Source organism: Magnolia sinica, chromosome 17, assembly GCF_029962835.1.
Source record: "Magnolia sinica isolate HGM2019 chromosome 17, MsV1, whole genome shotgun sequence".
NCBI lineage: Eukaryota > Viridiplantae > Streptophyta > Magnoliopsida > Magnoliales > Magnoliaceae > Magnolia > Magnolia sinica.
Window position 1 is genome coordinate 14295718 of NC_080589.1, and position 16420 is coordinate 14312137.

At 40.3% G+C, this 16420-nt stretch overlaps 1 protein-coding gene across 2 annotated transcripts in view; it reads left to right on the forward strand.

The window, feature by feature from the left end:
• Positions 1-16420, forward strand: part of LOC131231267 (nuclear cap-binding protein subunit 1) — a 100654-nt gene extending 84234 nt beyond the window's left edge. For both annotated transcript variants that reach the window (XM_058227407.1, XM_058227408.1), the window contains exons 14-20: positions 7170-7288; positions 7893-8031; positions 8257-8754; positions 9664-9963; positions 14879-15060; positions 15186-15291; positions 16172-16420. In XM_058227407.1, coding sequence (XP_058083390.1) covers positions 7170-7288; positions 7893-8031; positions 8257-8754; positions 9664-9963; positions 14879-15060; positions 15186-15291; positions 16172-16273 — 1446 coding nt within the window. In that variant the 3' untranslated portion in view covers positions 16274-16420. The remainder of the gene's footprint in view (positions 1-7169; positions 7289-7892; positions 8032-8256; positions 8755-9663; positions 9964-14878; positions 15061-15185; positions 15292-16171) is intronic.

The window sequence follows — 16420 nt, forward strand, 5'->3', positions numbered from 1 at the left end:
GAAACAAAGAAGCACGATATGGTAGCGGGAACTTGTCATCCAGAAGATATCGATTCAAGGGTTTATAGTTGATGACAGGTTAGCCCTCAACATCTTCCATGGAGTCCTTCAACGGTTTATAGTTGAATGGCGATCTCAGTCTCAACCACTTCTTAGATTACATCGAACGGAACATGAATGCCCTGATGACATGCTACTCCAGTGAAAGCGATAGTTCATCAGAAAGCTGAAGCGAGAATGGTTTCTTCTTGAGAAACTTCCACTTGTGCTTCTTCTTGAGAAACTTCCACTTGTGCTTCTTCTTGTATTTGTTTTGTGGATGATATGAGTCATCCTTTGAATAACGCCTTTTCTGGAAGTGATGTTTTTTCTTCGAGGAACAATCGCAGTTGTTCTTATCCTTGCATTTAATGGAGAGATATGGCTTCTCACAAGCGTGGCCGAGACAAGTATTCATTTTTTCTGCTCGCTTCAAAAACTTATGCTAGTTGCAAAGTTTTTGGACTGCAAGGAGAGACATCTGATGAATTTGTCTTAGCGTAACTGTCTGCATGTTGAGGTTTCTTAACTCGATAAGCTTTGTTGTTTCATCGCCTAGTGGATCAGGCAAAAAATTTATATAGACTTGTTTAAGATTGATGTCATCCTTGCCATCAATGGCATAAAATCTCTTCGTCATTTTTGCATAGTGTAATGCAGGGGCATTTTCACACTTGGCTCGAGTGGGTCGCCTGTGGGATGTAGGGGCACATTTGGGGTGGGTGACCCATGCAATTTGGGGCCCATGGGGGAGGTCTCATGTTCGAGACTCCTTACCAGGGGTGATTAATGCGCATTTCACACCAAGCTCGAGTGGGGTAGCCCGTGGGATGCGGGGACACACTTGGGGTGGGTGGCCTATGTGATTTGGGGCCCACGAAGGGGGTTCGGCCGAGGTCTTAACCCATGAGATGTGGGGCCTGGGCTATGAGATAAAGGGGTTAATTCTCCATACTCTAACAATTTGAGCTTTTAGAGCAAGTGGTTAATTGTCCTGCATCATAGTGTCTATCTAGATCAGCTTTATCGAATGAGCAGACTTTCACCTGAAGATATTCTTCTCGGGCTGTGTTTGTATAGGATGCGATTTCGCCGATAAATTCGATGTACATATATCCTACAAAAGCGTCGACGGTGGCCTCTTGTAATGCCTGTAATTGCTTGTATTCCCCAAGTGCCATCGACCATTCTCGTAATGTGCCACTGAATCTGGCAACCACTTTTTCGCATGTTCGCCTAACTGTTTGTCTCTGGATTCTGCATTTCTGCTTTCATCCATGCGTAGATGTACATTAGGCATGTTTGCCATTCATGCGGAGGGATGTCATTCAGGGTGAAGAGTTTTTTGTTGTCTGTCATTTCTAGAATGGCCATTCGTCGAAAATTGCGAGGTGGAGCATGATCTTCATCAATATCATTGGCTGCTTCATCCACCTGTGGTCCAGGAGGTGGAGGTTGAGGCTAAGGTGCCCCTGGTGCACCTTATGCATCATATAACTGCACTGAATAGCTAGAGGCACTCCTTGGATAACCTGTAGGTACTTACAGCATTGGGTGACCTAGGGGACCATCCTTAAATGCCCACAATATATGGAAGCCTACCCCAAGAGGGGAGATGCGGGTTGATATAATCTAACTAAAGCAAGTGGACTGATCAACCCACTTGATGCATTTATAGATCCATACATCTCATAGCATTCATACATTCCTATATTATTTATGACACGCATGAACCATATTGGGTTCACTCATTAGACTTGACTTGCTGACGTTATATTGATGGAAAAATCGTACAAATTTAATAGTCGATGAAACAGTAGGAGATCTGGGATTTCAAGGTTGACTTCCTCGGAGAATTCGAAAGGGGCTGTTGAGGATGGAAGAAGGGCCTGTGCTTTTAGGAAGGATGCAATGAGATTTGGGGATTCAGAGGGTAAGTATTCTGCCGTGGGAATGGAGGATGCCATGAGGTCAGAAGTAAATGGATGATCTTCATCAAGGTGTTGTTTTCCTTTGGATGAAGAAGGGACTGATGGGAATGGAGAAGGTTTTGAAGTATCTGATGGTGTGTGAGGATGATATGGGTGTTATGGTTGTTCAGGCTTTGAATATGTGGTTTCTGTGGCGTGAGAAAGCTTTGGGAGTTGGGCATGTATGGAGGAGGATGAAGTTCCCCACAGGACGCCGGGAGAAGGACTCCATGGAAGATGTTGAGGGGTAACCTGTCTTGGCAGGGGAAATTTCCTTGAGGGAAAGCTGAAGGGAAATTATGCACCCGCGGCTGTTCTGAACGAAGTGTATGGAGCTGGTCTTGTAAAAATTTCCTCTCTTTTTCTTTTTTCTAGAGTAGAGCCGTATCACGAACTGTTGCAGCATGTTCATACAGTTCTTTTTCAATTGCAGAGATGCGAGCTTCAAGAAGTGCAATAACAGGAGTCTGTTGTTTAGTTGATTCTGCAAACTGTCTTTGAGTATGTAAGATCTTTTTAAGAGCTCGATTTTGTTGGGACGCATTTTCAGCTTGCCAGTTCAGTGCTGCCTCTGCTATAGAGACCCGTCTTGGAGTACTGTCGGAATTAAGACCAGGAGGGTCTTGATTTTCCAGACATGTCTTGTCTTGTCTGTGGGAAATTCAAAATCTTCTGGATTAGGAAACTATGGTTCCTCGGAAGGCTCGTATGCACATACTATGGGGCTGGATGGGATGAGGGAAGGTTTTGGAGTTATGGACTGGGAACATTTGAGGTGGGACAAGGTTTTTTGGTAGTATGACATGAGAGTACCTTTTGGTGGTGTGCTATCTTTTGGAAGGTATTTTTGTGGCTTACAAGGTGGGGGAACATTCGGCAAAGGCTTCTTTTTTGGGGTAAAGGACAAAGTAGTCAATTTTGCCAGAGGGTTCACTGAGGAGTCCTACCTCAGGATCTCCTTCTTCTTACCTTCTTTTTAGCTGTGCCTGGAATGACTACTTTTTTTTCGGTTCTTCGTCAAAGAAGAGACAATCATCGCATGAACACACATCCCAGTAGATGTGTAGATTGTTCCGCTGATGCCATGCAATGTAACGCACACCGCCTGGATCTGGACCTGTTGGTGCAGGTTCAGTAAATTCTCCAAGGAAGTGTAACGTACACCCTCAACGGAAGTGTAACGTACACCGCCTGTGCAGGTTCAACATCCTACTCAATGCCTCTGCCACCACCATAGAGGAATAGAGAGAGCGGGCCCTTGCCTTAGACTGCTTGATGCTTGGAAAAACCTTTTGGAGATCCATTGAGTTACACAGAATTTTGCTGAACTAACACACTCTGACATCCACCTCCCTCATTTAGGGGTCCACATCTCAATCTTGCCAATGATCACGTTGTCCAAAATTTGCCTTCCTGCTACAAAGACACCTTGAGGATTAAAGATCACCCTATCCAGCACCACTCAAAACCTAGTGGCTAAAATATTTTAGCTAAAATCTTGTAAAGGTCTCCCCGATCAAACTGATAGGCCTAAAGTCATGAAAACTTTCGGCACCTTCTACCTTGGGAATGATTGTGATAAAGGAAGCTCCCAACTCCGATGAGTGTTGACCCCTCGCACTAAATTTTGTAAGAAAGTTGAACAAGTCCGCTTTCACTACCGCCCAAATGTCTTGGTAAAAAGCAATGGGAAAACCATTGGGGCCCAGTGCATTGTTTATCCCCAAAAAATCTACAATCGCTTTAATGTCTTTCATCGAGAAAGGTTTTTCAAGATCTTTTGCTTCTGGCCGAAGAAATTTGGCTAAATGACAGGTTGTTAAACCGATGCCCCTTCATCTTCCAATAGCTTATTATAGAATTGGAGGCAGAACGTGGGCACTGCTGTTGCGGATCTCTGTTCTCGCCTGGTTCTTGCTTGTTTTTCTTGAGCTGTATGCTTTTTGCCCATTTGATCAAGTACCCTTAAGCTTACCGGGATTCTCGTCCGACTACATGATGGTGTGGCAAACCTGTATTCTATTCTCCACCCTTTTTCCTTCGACCGCCACACTACCAATTCGATTGTTCATTGCACTTGCAATGTCGTGGAAAAATTTCTTATTTCTCTCTCCTTCCTTCAACCACATAGCGCGGGATCTCTATCTCCATTTCATCTCTTCCTTTAATCGGTTCATGTAATCGTTAGAAAGCTTGACCCTCTTGGCTCAGTCTTTTGCAGCCCCCCTACCCCCCCTTTCTAGCTTATCGAAATTTCTTTTAGAAGCTTGGATTTTTTATGAAGTTTGAAGCTTGCAAAACCTTCCACCTAAAAGGAATTCCATAGCCTTTAACCAACTTGGTAAAGCCTTCCACTCGAAGGCAAAGGGCTCGAATATGAACGGTTTAGGCCCCCAGTTCTCTTCAATTGCCTCCAATACTATAGAGCAGTGGTCAGAAGCTGTTCAAGGAAGACATGTCTTCCTCACTAACAGATCACACTCCACCCAATTGGAAAATACAAGGAATCTTTCGAGCTTGGACATGATGACCCTTCCTTTGTTGTTAGGCCAAGTATATCTAACGTCTCCCATAGCGATGTCTATCAAGTCGTTCTCGTCCTCCCAGTATGAGAATCCTTGCATATGCCAAGATATGTGAGAGGCGACATATGTAGCAAAACCCGTTAGCTCGAGAGAAGGCATGTTTGTTGTCGGAACGTTCTTAACATGTGTTAACACTAGCGACCCCCCATGCTCTCCTTGCTACTTGATGATGGCTTGAACCTACACATGTTAGCTAAAGAATGGACGAAATTGGTGAAAAAATTACCCATCCAAAGGCTCGGCCCAAAACTACCCATAGGTGTGGATTTGTGGCGAAAAAAATTAACATTTAAGTGAAAAATGGAAAATAGGTGAAATCCTAAATTTTCCATTTTTATATTTGAAAATGTGTTATTCATTGTTGATTAATGTGAAAATTTTATATATCAACAAGTGTTAGCTTATCTATTGATTGGCTACAATTTATATATATATATATATATATATATATATGTTAATCTTATATTGATATTTTGTTTCTGATAACAATTGGTTAGGCCCCTATAAAATGGAAACTTATCATGTATAGTTGTTTTTTAGTATATTTTGATTCCTACATGTGTAAGCATGTCTTTTAACTTCTCCTGAAGTTTCACAGAAAAATTCTACCCGTTTCCCAACGTTTTCCCAATGTTTCCTTCAGACAACAATATTTTTCCTTGTATCGGCAAAACCGATACATGTTTCTGTATCCAAGGTCATCAATACATGTATAGATACCGATACTTCGAACATTGGATATAATTCTAACTATTATATTCCATCAACTACCATCTCATCTGGTCTTTACATATACCTTACATCAAACCTTAAATAGATCGTACCATGAAGCCATAATACTCCAAAATCCTGTTTCAAGTTTCCACTGTACATCCTTTCATGAATTAGCCATGACTTATAAATTTGTGGCAGAATTCATGATATTTAACCTCCTTTCCCAATATCTGTCTAATGTGCATTGATGAGGAGTTGATCAATCATCTCTTCATCCATTGTTCTTTTGCCGCAAGCGTTTGGGATCATTTTCTCAGTTTGTTTCACACCGAATGGGTCACGCCGAAAACAGTGGAAGACCTGTTATCGGCCTGGCATGGAGGACTTGGCGAGTCCAGGAAAGCTACATGGTGGTTGTCGATTGTGGTGGTGTTTTGGGTTATTTGGGGATCAAGGAATGGACGCTGTTTTCAGAATGAGAGGGAGGGGGTGAATGAGGTCATCTCCAATGTCAAGGGCCTTGTATCGGATTGGGCAGTCTATGTAAAGGCATCTTTGGTTGCCCTCTCTTTTTGGTCTTTAGTTTTTTGGTTTTTGGGCTGTATTCATTTCTCGAATTTTGCGAGGTTTTTAATTAAGTGCTGTTATCTCTCTCTCTAAAAAAAAAAGAGAGAAGGAAAGAAAAAGAAAAGAAAACTAATTTCCTTTTATGCCTACATTGTTTGACACTTGAAAAGTGGTCCATAAAATAAGTGACGGAAATACCATAGAGAAGCCTGCTTGCCCAGCAAGTTGCTGGCAGACTGACTTTAACAATTAATTAAATAATAAAGTTACTAAAGACTCAAGGATGGTCCTACGGACTTGTGGATCACAGGGTCCACAAACTGATTGGACCTTCCTGTGGACCTATTGGACAAGCACTAGGGGCACAAAACACTATCTGGACAGATAGAAATGTTATGAATATACTCTTGGGCTTTTCTGGGATCCACTTTGTACCGCATGGATCTTATTTTGTTTGGACAACTATTAGATCTTACAGCTTTGCTAATGATCTCGTCTTAAAATGTTATGAATATAACAGTGTTCCATATACTGGAAGGGGGAGCAGATTAGGTGTTACCTGGGTAACACCTTAGTGGGTGTTACCCTTACTGTGGGGCCCACCTTGATAATGTGTTGTGTATCCATGCCGTCCATCCGTTTCTCCAGCCCATTTTAGGATGTGGTCCAAAAATTAAACAGATCCAAATCTCAGGTGGACCACACCACAGGAAACAGTGGTGTTTGAGTGCCTCGCCATTAAAAATTCCAAAGGGTCCATCGTAAGGTAATGCCAAGAAGACCTGGATGAAGGGAAAATAGAAAGATCAGCTTGATCCAAAACTTTTGGGGCCCAAAAAAGTTTTTAATGGTCATTTGTCACTGTTTCTAGTGGTGTGGTCCACCTGAGATTTGGATCTTCTTAAAGTTTGTGATCGTGTCCTAAAATGAGATAGAAAAATAGATGGACGGCATGGATATACAACAAATACATCAAGCTGGGTCCCACACGGGTGTTACCCTGGTAACAGCTAATCCGCTCCCACCGGAAGGACCCCTGTACCCATATCTGTATCCGAATTTCAAGGAAACTGCCGAGTTGCACCAGTGTTTTCCCATCTGTGTCTATATCAGGGTATTATAGGCACATGATCATAAATACATTCATTGATGCATTTTCTTTGACAATTAATCACGTCTTGAGACTGCCTTGGGGTGCACCACAGCTCGTTGACAATGACCATCCTTTTTTTTAAAACTGTTCTATCTACTTGTGTGTCCTTAATCAAATGCTGACTTTGAGGTTCAATTTTAGGCTCTTCCGGGTGCCTTTCCTGCAGTTGTAGCTGGGGCTGTCCGTGCTCTCTTTGAGAAAATTGCTGATTTGGATATGGAGTGCCGCACAAGGCTCATCCTCTGGTTTTCACATCATTTGTAAGTATGGGTTTCAGAAGATTTTAGTCAATGTTTTTTCATAATTGGGGCCGAATTCAAAATTTGTCATCTTCTATGGAGATGGTTAAAATTCCTACGAGTGATGAAATGCTAAAAAAATTTGAGAGAACATTTCAGGTGTGCGTAACTGCTATTTAAGATGCTTTCTTATTTTTCTTTAAGCCATTTATCCCACACCTCTGCATGTTATAGTCGCGAGCCTTTTCTAGAGGGTCTTTGTCTTTGTGATTGGTTGTTGAAAAATCTAGCTTGCCCTATCACATGCTTTCCTGTTAGTTATAAATTATAATAGGAAAAGGCAGGTAGCTCCTCCTGACACTTCAAATTGTGATTACTGACATATCCATTGCATCTGTTACCATTTCATGTGTCAAAAGGAAAATCTTAAACCATTTATTTTATGTCTTTATCTTTAGTGATTGGTTGTAAGAGAATTGAGCTGGTTATCGCCTACTTTCCTGTAATTTGTAAATGAAATGAAAATGGTGGTTAATCATAAAATTCTCATCGTTTTGTGTACATTTTCTTGTTCTAAAAAATCGGATGGAGCTTTTTTCCCTCACTGTAATATCTGCTGCTGCAGAGCAAATTTTCAATTCATTTGGCCATGGGAGGAGTGGGCTCATGTATTAGACCTCCCAAGATGGGCCCCGCAGCGGGTGTTTGTTCAGGAAGTACTAGAGAGAGAAGTTCGTTTATCATATTGGGACAAAGTCAAGCAGGTATGAAATATGCTATGAACCCATTTAGCTTTCAAAGAAATGATCCAACAATCCTACCTATTTAAACCGATATTCAGGTAGATTGGAATGTGATGCTTGCGAATTTATTTATTTTTATTAAAATAAAGTTCAATTTATTTTGTGTAGTGCTTTTTTTTTTTTTTTTTTCCTACTAATATTGTGAAGATCGTTTTATTATGTTATTGTTTCCTTTGTTTTTGGCAGAGCATAGAGAATGCCCCTGCATTAGAAGAGTTGCTTCCACCCAAGGGTGGACCTACTTTCAAATACAGTGCAGAAGACGGTGGAGAAAGCACAGAACTCACACTTTCCACAGAACTCAACAGCATGGTGAAGGGAAGGAAAACAGCCCGTGAAATTATTTCTTGGGTTGAAGAGAACGTTATTCCACTTCATGGCTCAATAGTTGCACTGGAAGTGGTCATCCAGACGCTTCTTGACATTGGCTCAAAAAGTTTCACTCATCTAATTACTGTGTTGGAGAGATATGGCCAAGTCATTGCCAAACTATGTCCGGACCAGGATAAGCAAGTGCAGCTAATACATGAAGTCAGTTTGTTTTGGAAGAACAGTGCTCAGATGACGGCTATAGCTCTTGACCGTATGATGGGTTACCGCCTAGTATCTAATTTGGCAATCGTTAACTGGGTTTTCTCTCCAACTAACATTGAGCAATTCCATGTGTCAGATTGCCCATGGGAGGTGCGTTCTTATATTTTATAACCTACAAAATTTTTCAGCTGTTCTTGGGATAAGAAGCATGGTATTAAAAAAGGGTTATGTAATGGCCGTGATGTAACGGTAGTGGTGGGAGCCTACATGATATGGGGTTATAAAAAAAAATGCCTGTGACGGGCCTGTAATGGCTATAACGGCCAGATATGGGCCTGTAACGGTCCAATACAGGACCAATACATTTTCTTCCTTAAAATTTTTTTGACTGTTAGGAGGAAGTAGTGGCCATTGCAGCCACCTTTTCTATTATTGAATTCTTTGGATAAGCTCTTCCACGTTACTGTCTACATCCGAACATCGTGACAAGTCTCAGTGATTTCTTGGCCTAGAAATTTGTCAAGTGATTTTCAAAATTTGAAGTTTTTCTTGGGAATCTCACTGAAAAGAAGAAGCTTAAAAATATTTATTGTAAATTATTAATAAATTTAAAATTCTCTCTCTCTCTCTCTCTCTCTCTCTCTCTATATATATATATATATATATATATATATATATATATATATATATATATATTGCATTTAATATCCTGATAAAAGCGTGATTTTAAAATCTTCTGAGAACTTGACAATATTGTGATAATATCATTTAGCGTTTCTGATACTTTCAAAATCTTGGTGATATTTGTCTCACTGCATATGAGTGCATGTCTTTATGCGAGTAATGTTCATAACTTGTAAATAACAGGATCCGCCACAATGTTAATTTGAATAAATGTTCATAACTTGTAAATAACATGATCCGCCACAATGTTAATTTGAACATAATTCTTCCAATTGGTGATGGCGAGTGTCTGTAAGGTTGTCAGTGTGGGTCATGTCTTGTTTTTCAAATGTATTCTTCATGTCTTTGCAAATTTATAAAAAAATTTCTTTGCAGATCCTTACAAATACAGTGAATAAGACATACAATCGCATCTCAGATCTAAGAAAGGAGATTTTGTCTCTTGAGAAAGCTGTTTTATCAACTGAGGATTCTGCAGCCAAGGCTAAAGCAGAGTTAGAGGCTGCTGAATCGAAGCTTGAAATTGTGGATGGGGAACCTGTGCACTCTGAGAATCCGGGGAGGTTGAAGCGCTTAAAAGCGCATGCTGACAGAGTGAAAGAGGAGGAGATAAATGCACGGGATTCTTTAGAGGCCAAAGAGGCTCTCCTTGCTCGGGCTCGTGACGATAGTGAGGTATTTGTTTCATCATTGTAAATTGTAGCTGTCATTAGTATAAATATTGGTATGGCGGTATTGTTGAAATGCACTCGTATATGCACAAGCAGCGTTACTTTGGTGCCTCTAGTTTTGGGGTTTTTGTTGTGTGGTCACTTTGTGACACTTGGACATCCTAGACATGACATGAATCTTTTTTAATCTGTACAAAGTGTCCCAGTGAAGTCATCAGGAAATGCCACATGTTTTTTTTTTTTTGAAAGATAACGATTTCATTAAAATAAAAAACAGAGAACAGAAACAAGGAAGATCCGCTGAGATAGCAGATAGAAACTAAAATCCTAGAAAAAGATAATCACTGTCTTTAAAAGAAGCAACATGGGCAGCCCATTCAATTAAGGCTCTTTTAGCCATAGATAGCACAAAGTCAGCAGAATTAGCCATGTCCCGAAAACAACGATTGTTTCGCTCTTCCCACACGAACCACCGGACCGCGAGGAGCGCCATCCTCCAAAGCTTAGTTTTGGACTTGCCTATTTGCACACCATGCCACGATAAAAACAGGGTGTCGGTCTTCTCTGGTAGACACCAACTAACATGGAAAGAGTGAAGTAAACCCACCCAAACAAGTTGAATGAAAGGACAGTTGACAAGAAGGTGATCGACCGTTTCTGCTTCCCGCATGCAACAAAGGCAAATATTCGGAATGATCATCCCTTTGCGCCTGAGTTTGTCAATAGTGAGAATCTTCTTTCTTCCTGCAAGCCAGCCAAAAGCCACTATCCTAGGAGGAGCAGCATATTTCCACAAAAATGGGGCGTGACTGGGCTGAGATGTGGGGCTGATGGCCGTCAGGAAGCTGTATAGAGATCTGACAGAGAAGGATCCTTTCTTGTCAGGGTTCCATCTCAAACTGTCAGCAGCAGAAGAAGAAGGCAGGATGGCTGAAAGGCATTCCAATAATTCAGTGTATTCGGCAATTTCCCAGTCGTGGAGATTTCTTCTACAACCGATACTCCAAACAGGCTTTCCGCTTATAATCTCTTAGCAGTCAGAAACAGAGGCTGATTTTTGTGAGGCGAGAGAGAAGATGGTTGGAAAGCGAACTCTAAGGGAATTGCCACATGTTGGACATGTAAAGTGAGGTTTCCTAACATATATTCCTCTCTCACTCTCCTTTTGTCAAGCTAAAGATCTACGTTTATGGATTTCTTCCCACTCATCTTGACGCTTTGCATTATAGGTATCATGACCTATATAACAAAGCAGCACAAGCTTTGCTTTTCCTCTCTCTCTCCCCCCATTTTTTCTCATTTTACTTCTTTGTACTTTTACTGGGGTTCTATTAAATTTTAAGTGTGTGAGTGATGTTTATACGAACTACTATTTCTTGAGATGGTTATGTGTGATTTTGGTGGTTTTGTTAATCAATTATTGTCTAGTTTAGATTACTAGTAATTAGCTTTTTTGATAACTATGTAAATAGTCTTTACTACTTCCCTTTGTTTTATTTTTTGATGTTTTATTTTATTTGATAATTTTATTTATTTAATTAAATATTATTTATTTGTGTACTGCTCAAACTAAAAGGGAAATTTTATAGGATAACTATAAGATTGGCCATGCTTTATGGGACAAAATGTTGAGCGGTTAAAGAACAACATGTCCATAGGATGAGTGTAACTGAGATGAGGATGTTAAGATGGATGAGTGGCAAGACGAGGAAGGATACTATGGGCCTGTTTGGCCGGACCGATCCCACGGTATTAGGAGGGATGGGATCGCGATATCCCGGGATATGCATGACGAGCCAAACAGACCCGGTGAACTTGTCCTGGGATATAAGCAATCCCATGGATCTTAAAACAATCCACTGACATCACCATCGTTACCTTAAAATTGATCTCATCCCTTGGTTGAATGGATTGGAAGGTAAAATCCTGGGATATGCCGGGCGTGCCAAACAGACACAGTGAACTTGTCCCGGGAGCAATCCGATGGATCTTAAACCAATTCACTGACACTACCATCATTACCTTAAAATCCATCCCATCCCTCCTAATCCCATGGGATTCGCCCGGCCAAACAGCCCCTATTAGAAATGAATGCATTTGAGGGGAACTAGGAGTATTACCAATAATTAATAAGATGAGGGAAAGTAGACTTAGATGGTTTGGCCATGTGCAAGAACCGTGCTTGTTAGGAGTGAATTGGCATAAGTTGAAGGCTTTAAAAGTGCAAGGGGAGGACCCAAAGGACATGGATGGAGGTAGCAATAAAAGACTTCATGACCTATGGTCTAACTGAAGGACTAGCCCTTGATCGAGTGGAATGGATGAATTTGATTAATGTTGCCGACCTCAGTTAATTGGATAAGGATTAGATGATGATGAAGGAGACATGGTTGAAGACCCAAGAGGCTACAAAAGTTGTCAGAAAACTTATCTAAAGTAAGAATCACTAGACAAGATATATCATATGCAGTGAGTGTGGTAAGTCAGTTTATGAGTTTTCCTGTGGTGTCTCGCATGTATGTTGTCATTCGTATTTTGTAGTATCTTAAAGGAGCACCACCAAGGTTTTAAAAAAAACGGTTATGTAACGACTGTAACAGCTGTTATGTGAGAGTAACGGTGGTGACCATTAAACATTTTGGAGTCGTTAAGGAAAAAAATGGCCTGTAATGACCATGATTCTGAAACAAGTTGTGTGTGTGTGTGTGTGCGCGTGCGTGTCTACTATATAAAGAAGGTTGTACTGGCTGTTACAACCCCTATTGTAACAATATTATTATGGAATACCTTGAGCACCGGGCCAGGGATTTTTATAGAACATGAATAATCATCTTTAAGTTATAGTGTATTCTGATGCAGATTGGGTAGCTTAATCTACTACTGGGTATTGCACATTTGTGGGAGGAAATTTGGTCACATGGAAGAGTAAAAAGTAGAGCGTTGTAGCCCGATCAAGTACTGAAGCAGAATATATGGTGATGGCTCACACCACTTTCGAGCTATTGTGGATCAAGAAATTGTTGTAGGAAATGGCTCTTGTAGTGAGCATACAAATGTAGCAATTTTGCGATAATCAATGAGCCTCCTATATCGCAAACAATTGAGTTTATTATAAGAGAACCAAGCATATTGAAGTCAACTGTTATGACACATGTGGGAGTTTCTAGTGGTGAAATTTTTACTCTGTACATTCGGACTCAGGATAAACTTGCTGATATGCTGACCAAAGCTCTTGGTTGTAGTCAGTTTACATGTATTTATTCCAAGCTAGGCATTACGATATTTATGCTCCAGCTTCAGGGTGATTGTTAATTACTGTGGATGTGGGTTGTACGATTGGGCAGGCCACCTGGATGAGTGTAATAAGGATCTGTGTGGTGGTACATCCTACCTGGTCTTGAGTTTTGTTCATGTGTCTCTTACTCTCTTTATGTAATCTTTTTGGTGTACTTGATTTGCATGTCATATTGTAAGTTAGTGGGGGGTACTTTTGGAATATTCACTTAACATTTCCTTTCAATTTTACATAATTCTACAATGATGATGATGAAGCAATTGATAAACAAACTATTGAAAATCATTTATAAATGACAAAAAAAAGGGTATTTTGTATGAATGTTACTCTCTTAAAAGATTAGAGAACCACAACAAAATAAAAGCAAAAAGGAGGGAGGGAGGGAGGGAGGGATTCTATCGATGTTGTCAAATCGCATATGCGATTGCATGTGATCAGCATATGCTGTTCGCATATGCGATTGCACAATCGCATATGCCATGGCATATTTTTTTTCAAAAAAAAAAAAAAAAAATCTAAAAATTCTAAAAAAAAAAGAGGGAAAAACTCGTCTAATTAGTACACATGATTGGATTGGGTTATTTTACTTATTTCATTATAGTTTAAGTGTTTCATTAAGTGATATATTTAATTACTTATATTATATTATATAAATTTTAACAAAACAATCAACAAGCTACATTAAAAGATAACTAATTCTTATAAACTTCGAACAAAGAAATTTTAATGATAAATGGATAACTTGAAACAACTTACAAGTTATAAAAAGTAAGCACAACTTATAAAATACAAAAAATAGACATAATTGAAATAATTGTAGAGAGATTAGAGTAAGAAAGAAAGAGGTGTAAGAGAGAGAGAGAGTAAGAGATTTAGAGCTTTGGAGTGAAGAATACTGAAAATGGAGGGGATATGAGTGCCTAATTATAGGCAAAAGTTCTCCAACTTGAAAAAATAAAAAATAAAAATAAAATTTTTCCGCTCTTGGCTATTGGGCGATCGCATATGTAGTATGTGATTATGCATATGCGATCGCATATTTATCGCATATAAAAGTATGCGATGGCATACTTGCTAGGATTGCATATGCCATCATGGCAAATACGATTTGATCAATAGTATGCGCATATGCGATCACATTTGATAACAATGGTTTCTATGAATACTTTCTTGAACAACAAGAGAATAGAGGCAAACTTGTGAATGATATATATGTTTTGACAACTTAAACTGTTTGACATGCAGCACTTTTCAATGAAATCACCAAGACACCATCTGTACAGATCTTGAAGTGTTGTGTCGTGTCTAAATGTGCCCCAATTATCCACATGGTGGAAGTCCAGAAAGTAGAAGTGTCGAGGAACACTGCAGTGCATGCTTGAGTGTTTTCAAGCAGCCATACCCACATGCAATTTTTATTTTTATACTACCACATGCAATCCACACGGGTGTGCACATGCACACACGAACACATGCGGACAACACAGGCACACACAAAGACGTGCATGCATGCACCCACCCGTATACAGAGATGTCTGCGTATTTGTACTCGTTGAATTTCTGGCAGTCATTTAATTTTTGTTTTTAGTGGGCCATCTTTGATAACACTGATAGCACTATACAGGCATTGTTCATCTCTTTGTACAAGAACTTTGCACATGTGCTCATGGAACGCCTGGTCCATGCGTCTGCTGATGTAGAAGTCGACGTTCCACAACCTGGTTCTACAGATGCAATGGCTGTTGAGTCTGATGAACTGTTACCAACAATGGATGTGGACAAAGAGAATGGAAATCCTGAGAGAAGGTGAATCTATTATTCATTTGAAGATAGCATCTTTTAATCCTTCTGTTTTGTTTTTAAAAATAAAAATAAAAATTTATTGTTAGCTATTTTTTATTATCTGAATCTCTTCTCATTAACATGAGCAGCGAGTCGAATGGCACAAGCAATGTCTACAAAATAGGAGAACAAGCGCAATGGTGCCGAACGACTTTGGGCTATGTCAAGGCCTTTTCAAGGGAATATGCTGCTGAGGTGAATATGAATCTTGAAGCACTGGCTTGTTATCGACTCTAATTGAAAAATATACACAACTGGGTACGTGACTACATGGACAGTCATCCAGTGATCCCCTCCAGGGACGGCCTCACAACATGTGACAGTGGGTCACGCGTGTGAGAGATCCACATCATTTGTTAGATGGGGCTGATCATGAGCATGTTTTGACTCTTCTCATCAGTTGTGCCACTGGTGTTTATTGAAGGGGGACTGCTGGTCATATTTATTGTACTTTTCCTCATGCAAGTGAGCCTACCTAATGGATGGAGCACCTTAGCTTTGGGTCAGCATGTTCACGTCATGGTTGCAAGACTTGGACAGTCGACTTGGATTCAGTTGGACCCAATCCTATTCAACACCATGAGTCACCGAGACAAGCCACCTGGACTTGGTAGAGTTAACTCGAATCACCCCTGTGACTTGGGTGAGTTGCGACTCGGCTAGAGACTGTGAGACGGGATGAGCCAGTTGAGATCGCTGAGTCATTTGACCATGGTTCATGCCACACTAGTCCCTGCATGAGCCCTGTGATTCAACTAGTGCAACTCGGCTTGAGACCGGACAAGCCGTTCTGAGTTGCCGAGTCGTTTTCCATCGTTCATGTCACACTTGTCCCTGCATGAGGAATGCTCTGGATTTTATTTATTTATTTATATTTTAAAATTTTCTGCCTGTTTGGCATGTGTGCAGCAGGGCCCCTTCATTCCAATTAGGCGAGTCTAAATAGGAGTTTCGCATTATTGCATTACAATTGCTTCTCAGGGGACCTCAAGCATTATTGATCGTCGATCTTTTTCTCATATTTAATCATCATTTGTTTTTCATATTTAAATGTGATTTGGTTGTGTGTGTGCAGATCTGGACTCATATTGAGAAGCTGGATGCGGAGGTGTTTGTTGAAGAGATGCATCCGCTCTTCAGGAAAGCTGTTTTTGCCGGTTTGGGTCGGCAAATTTGAGGACTTCTTATTTTTATTTTTGGGTGTCTTCTATTGTACACTAATTTAGGAGCTCTTAGTTGTCACAGGGATCCAAACAATGCAAAAAAGAAGAGATGGATTTACTTTTTATACTAAATTAATAGAGGCCCACCTAATTCCAACCAA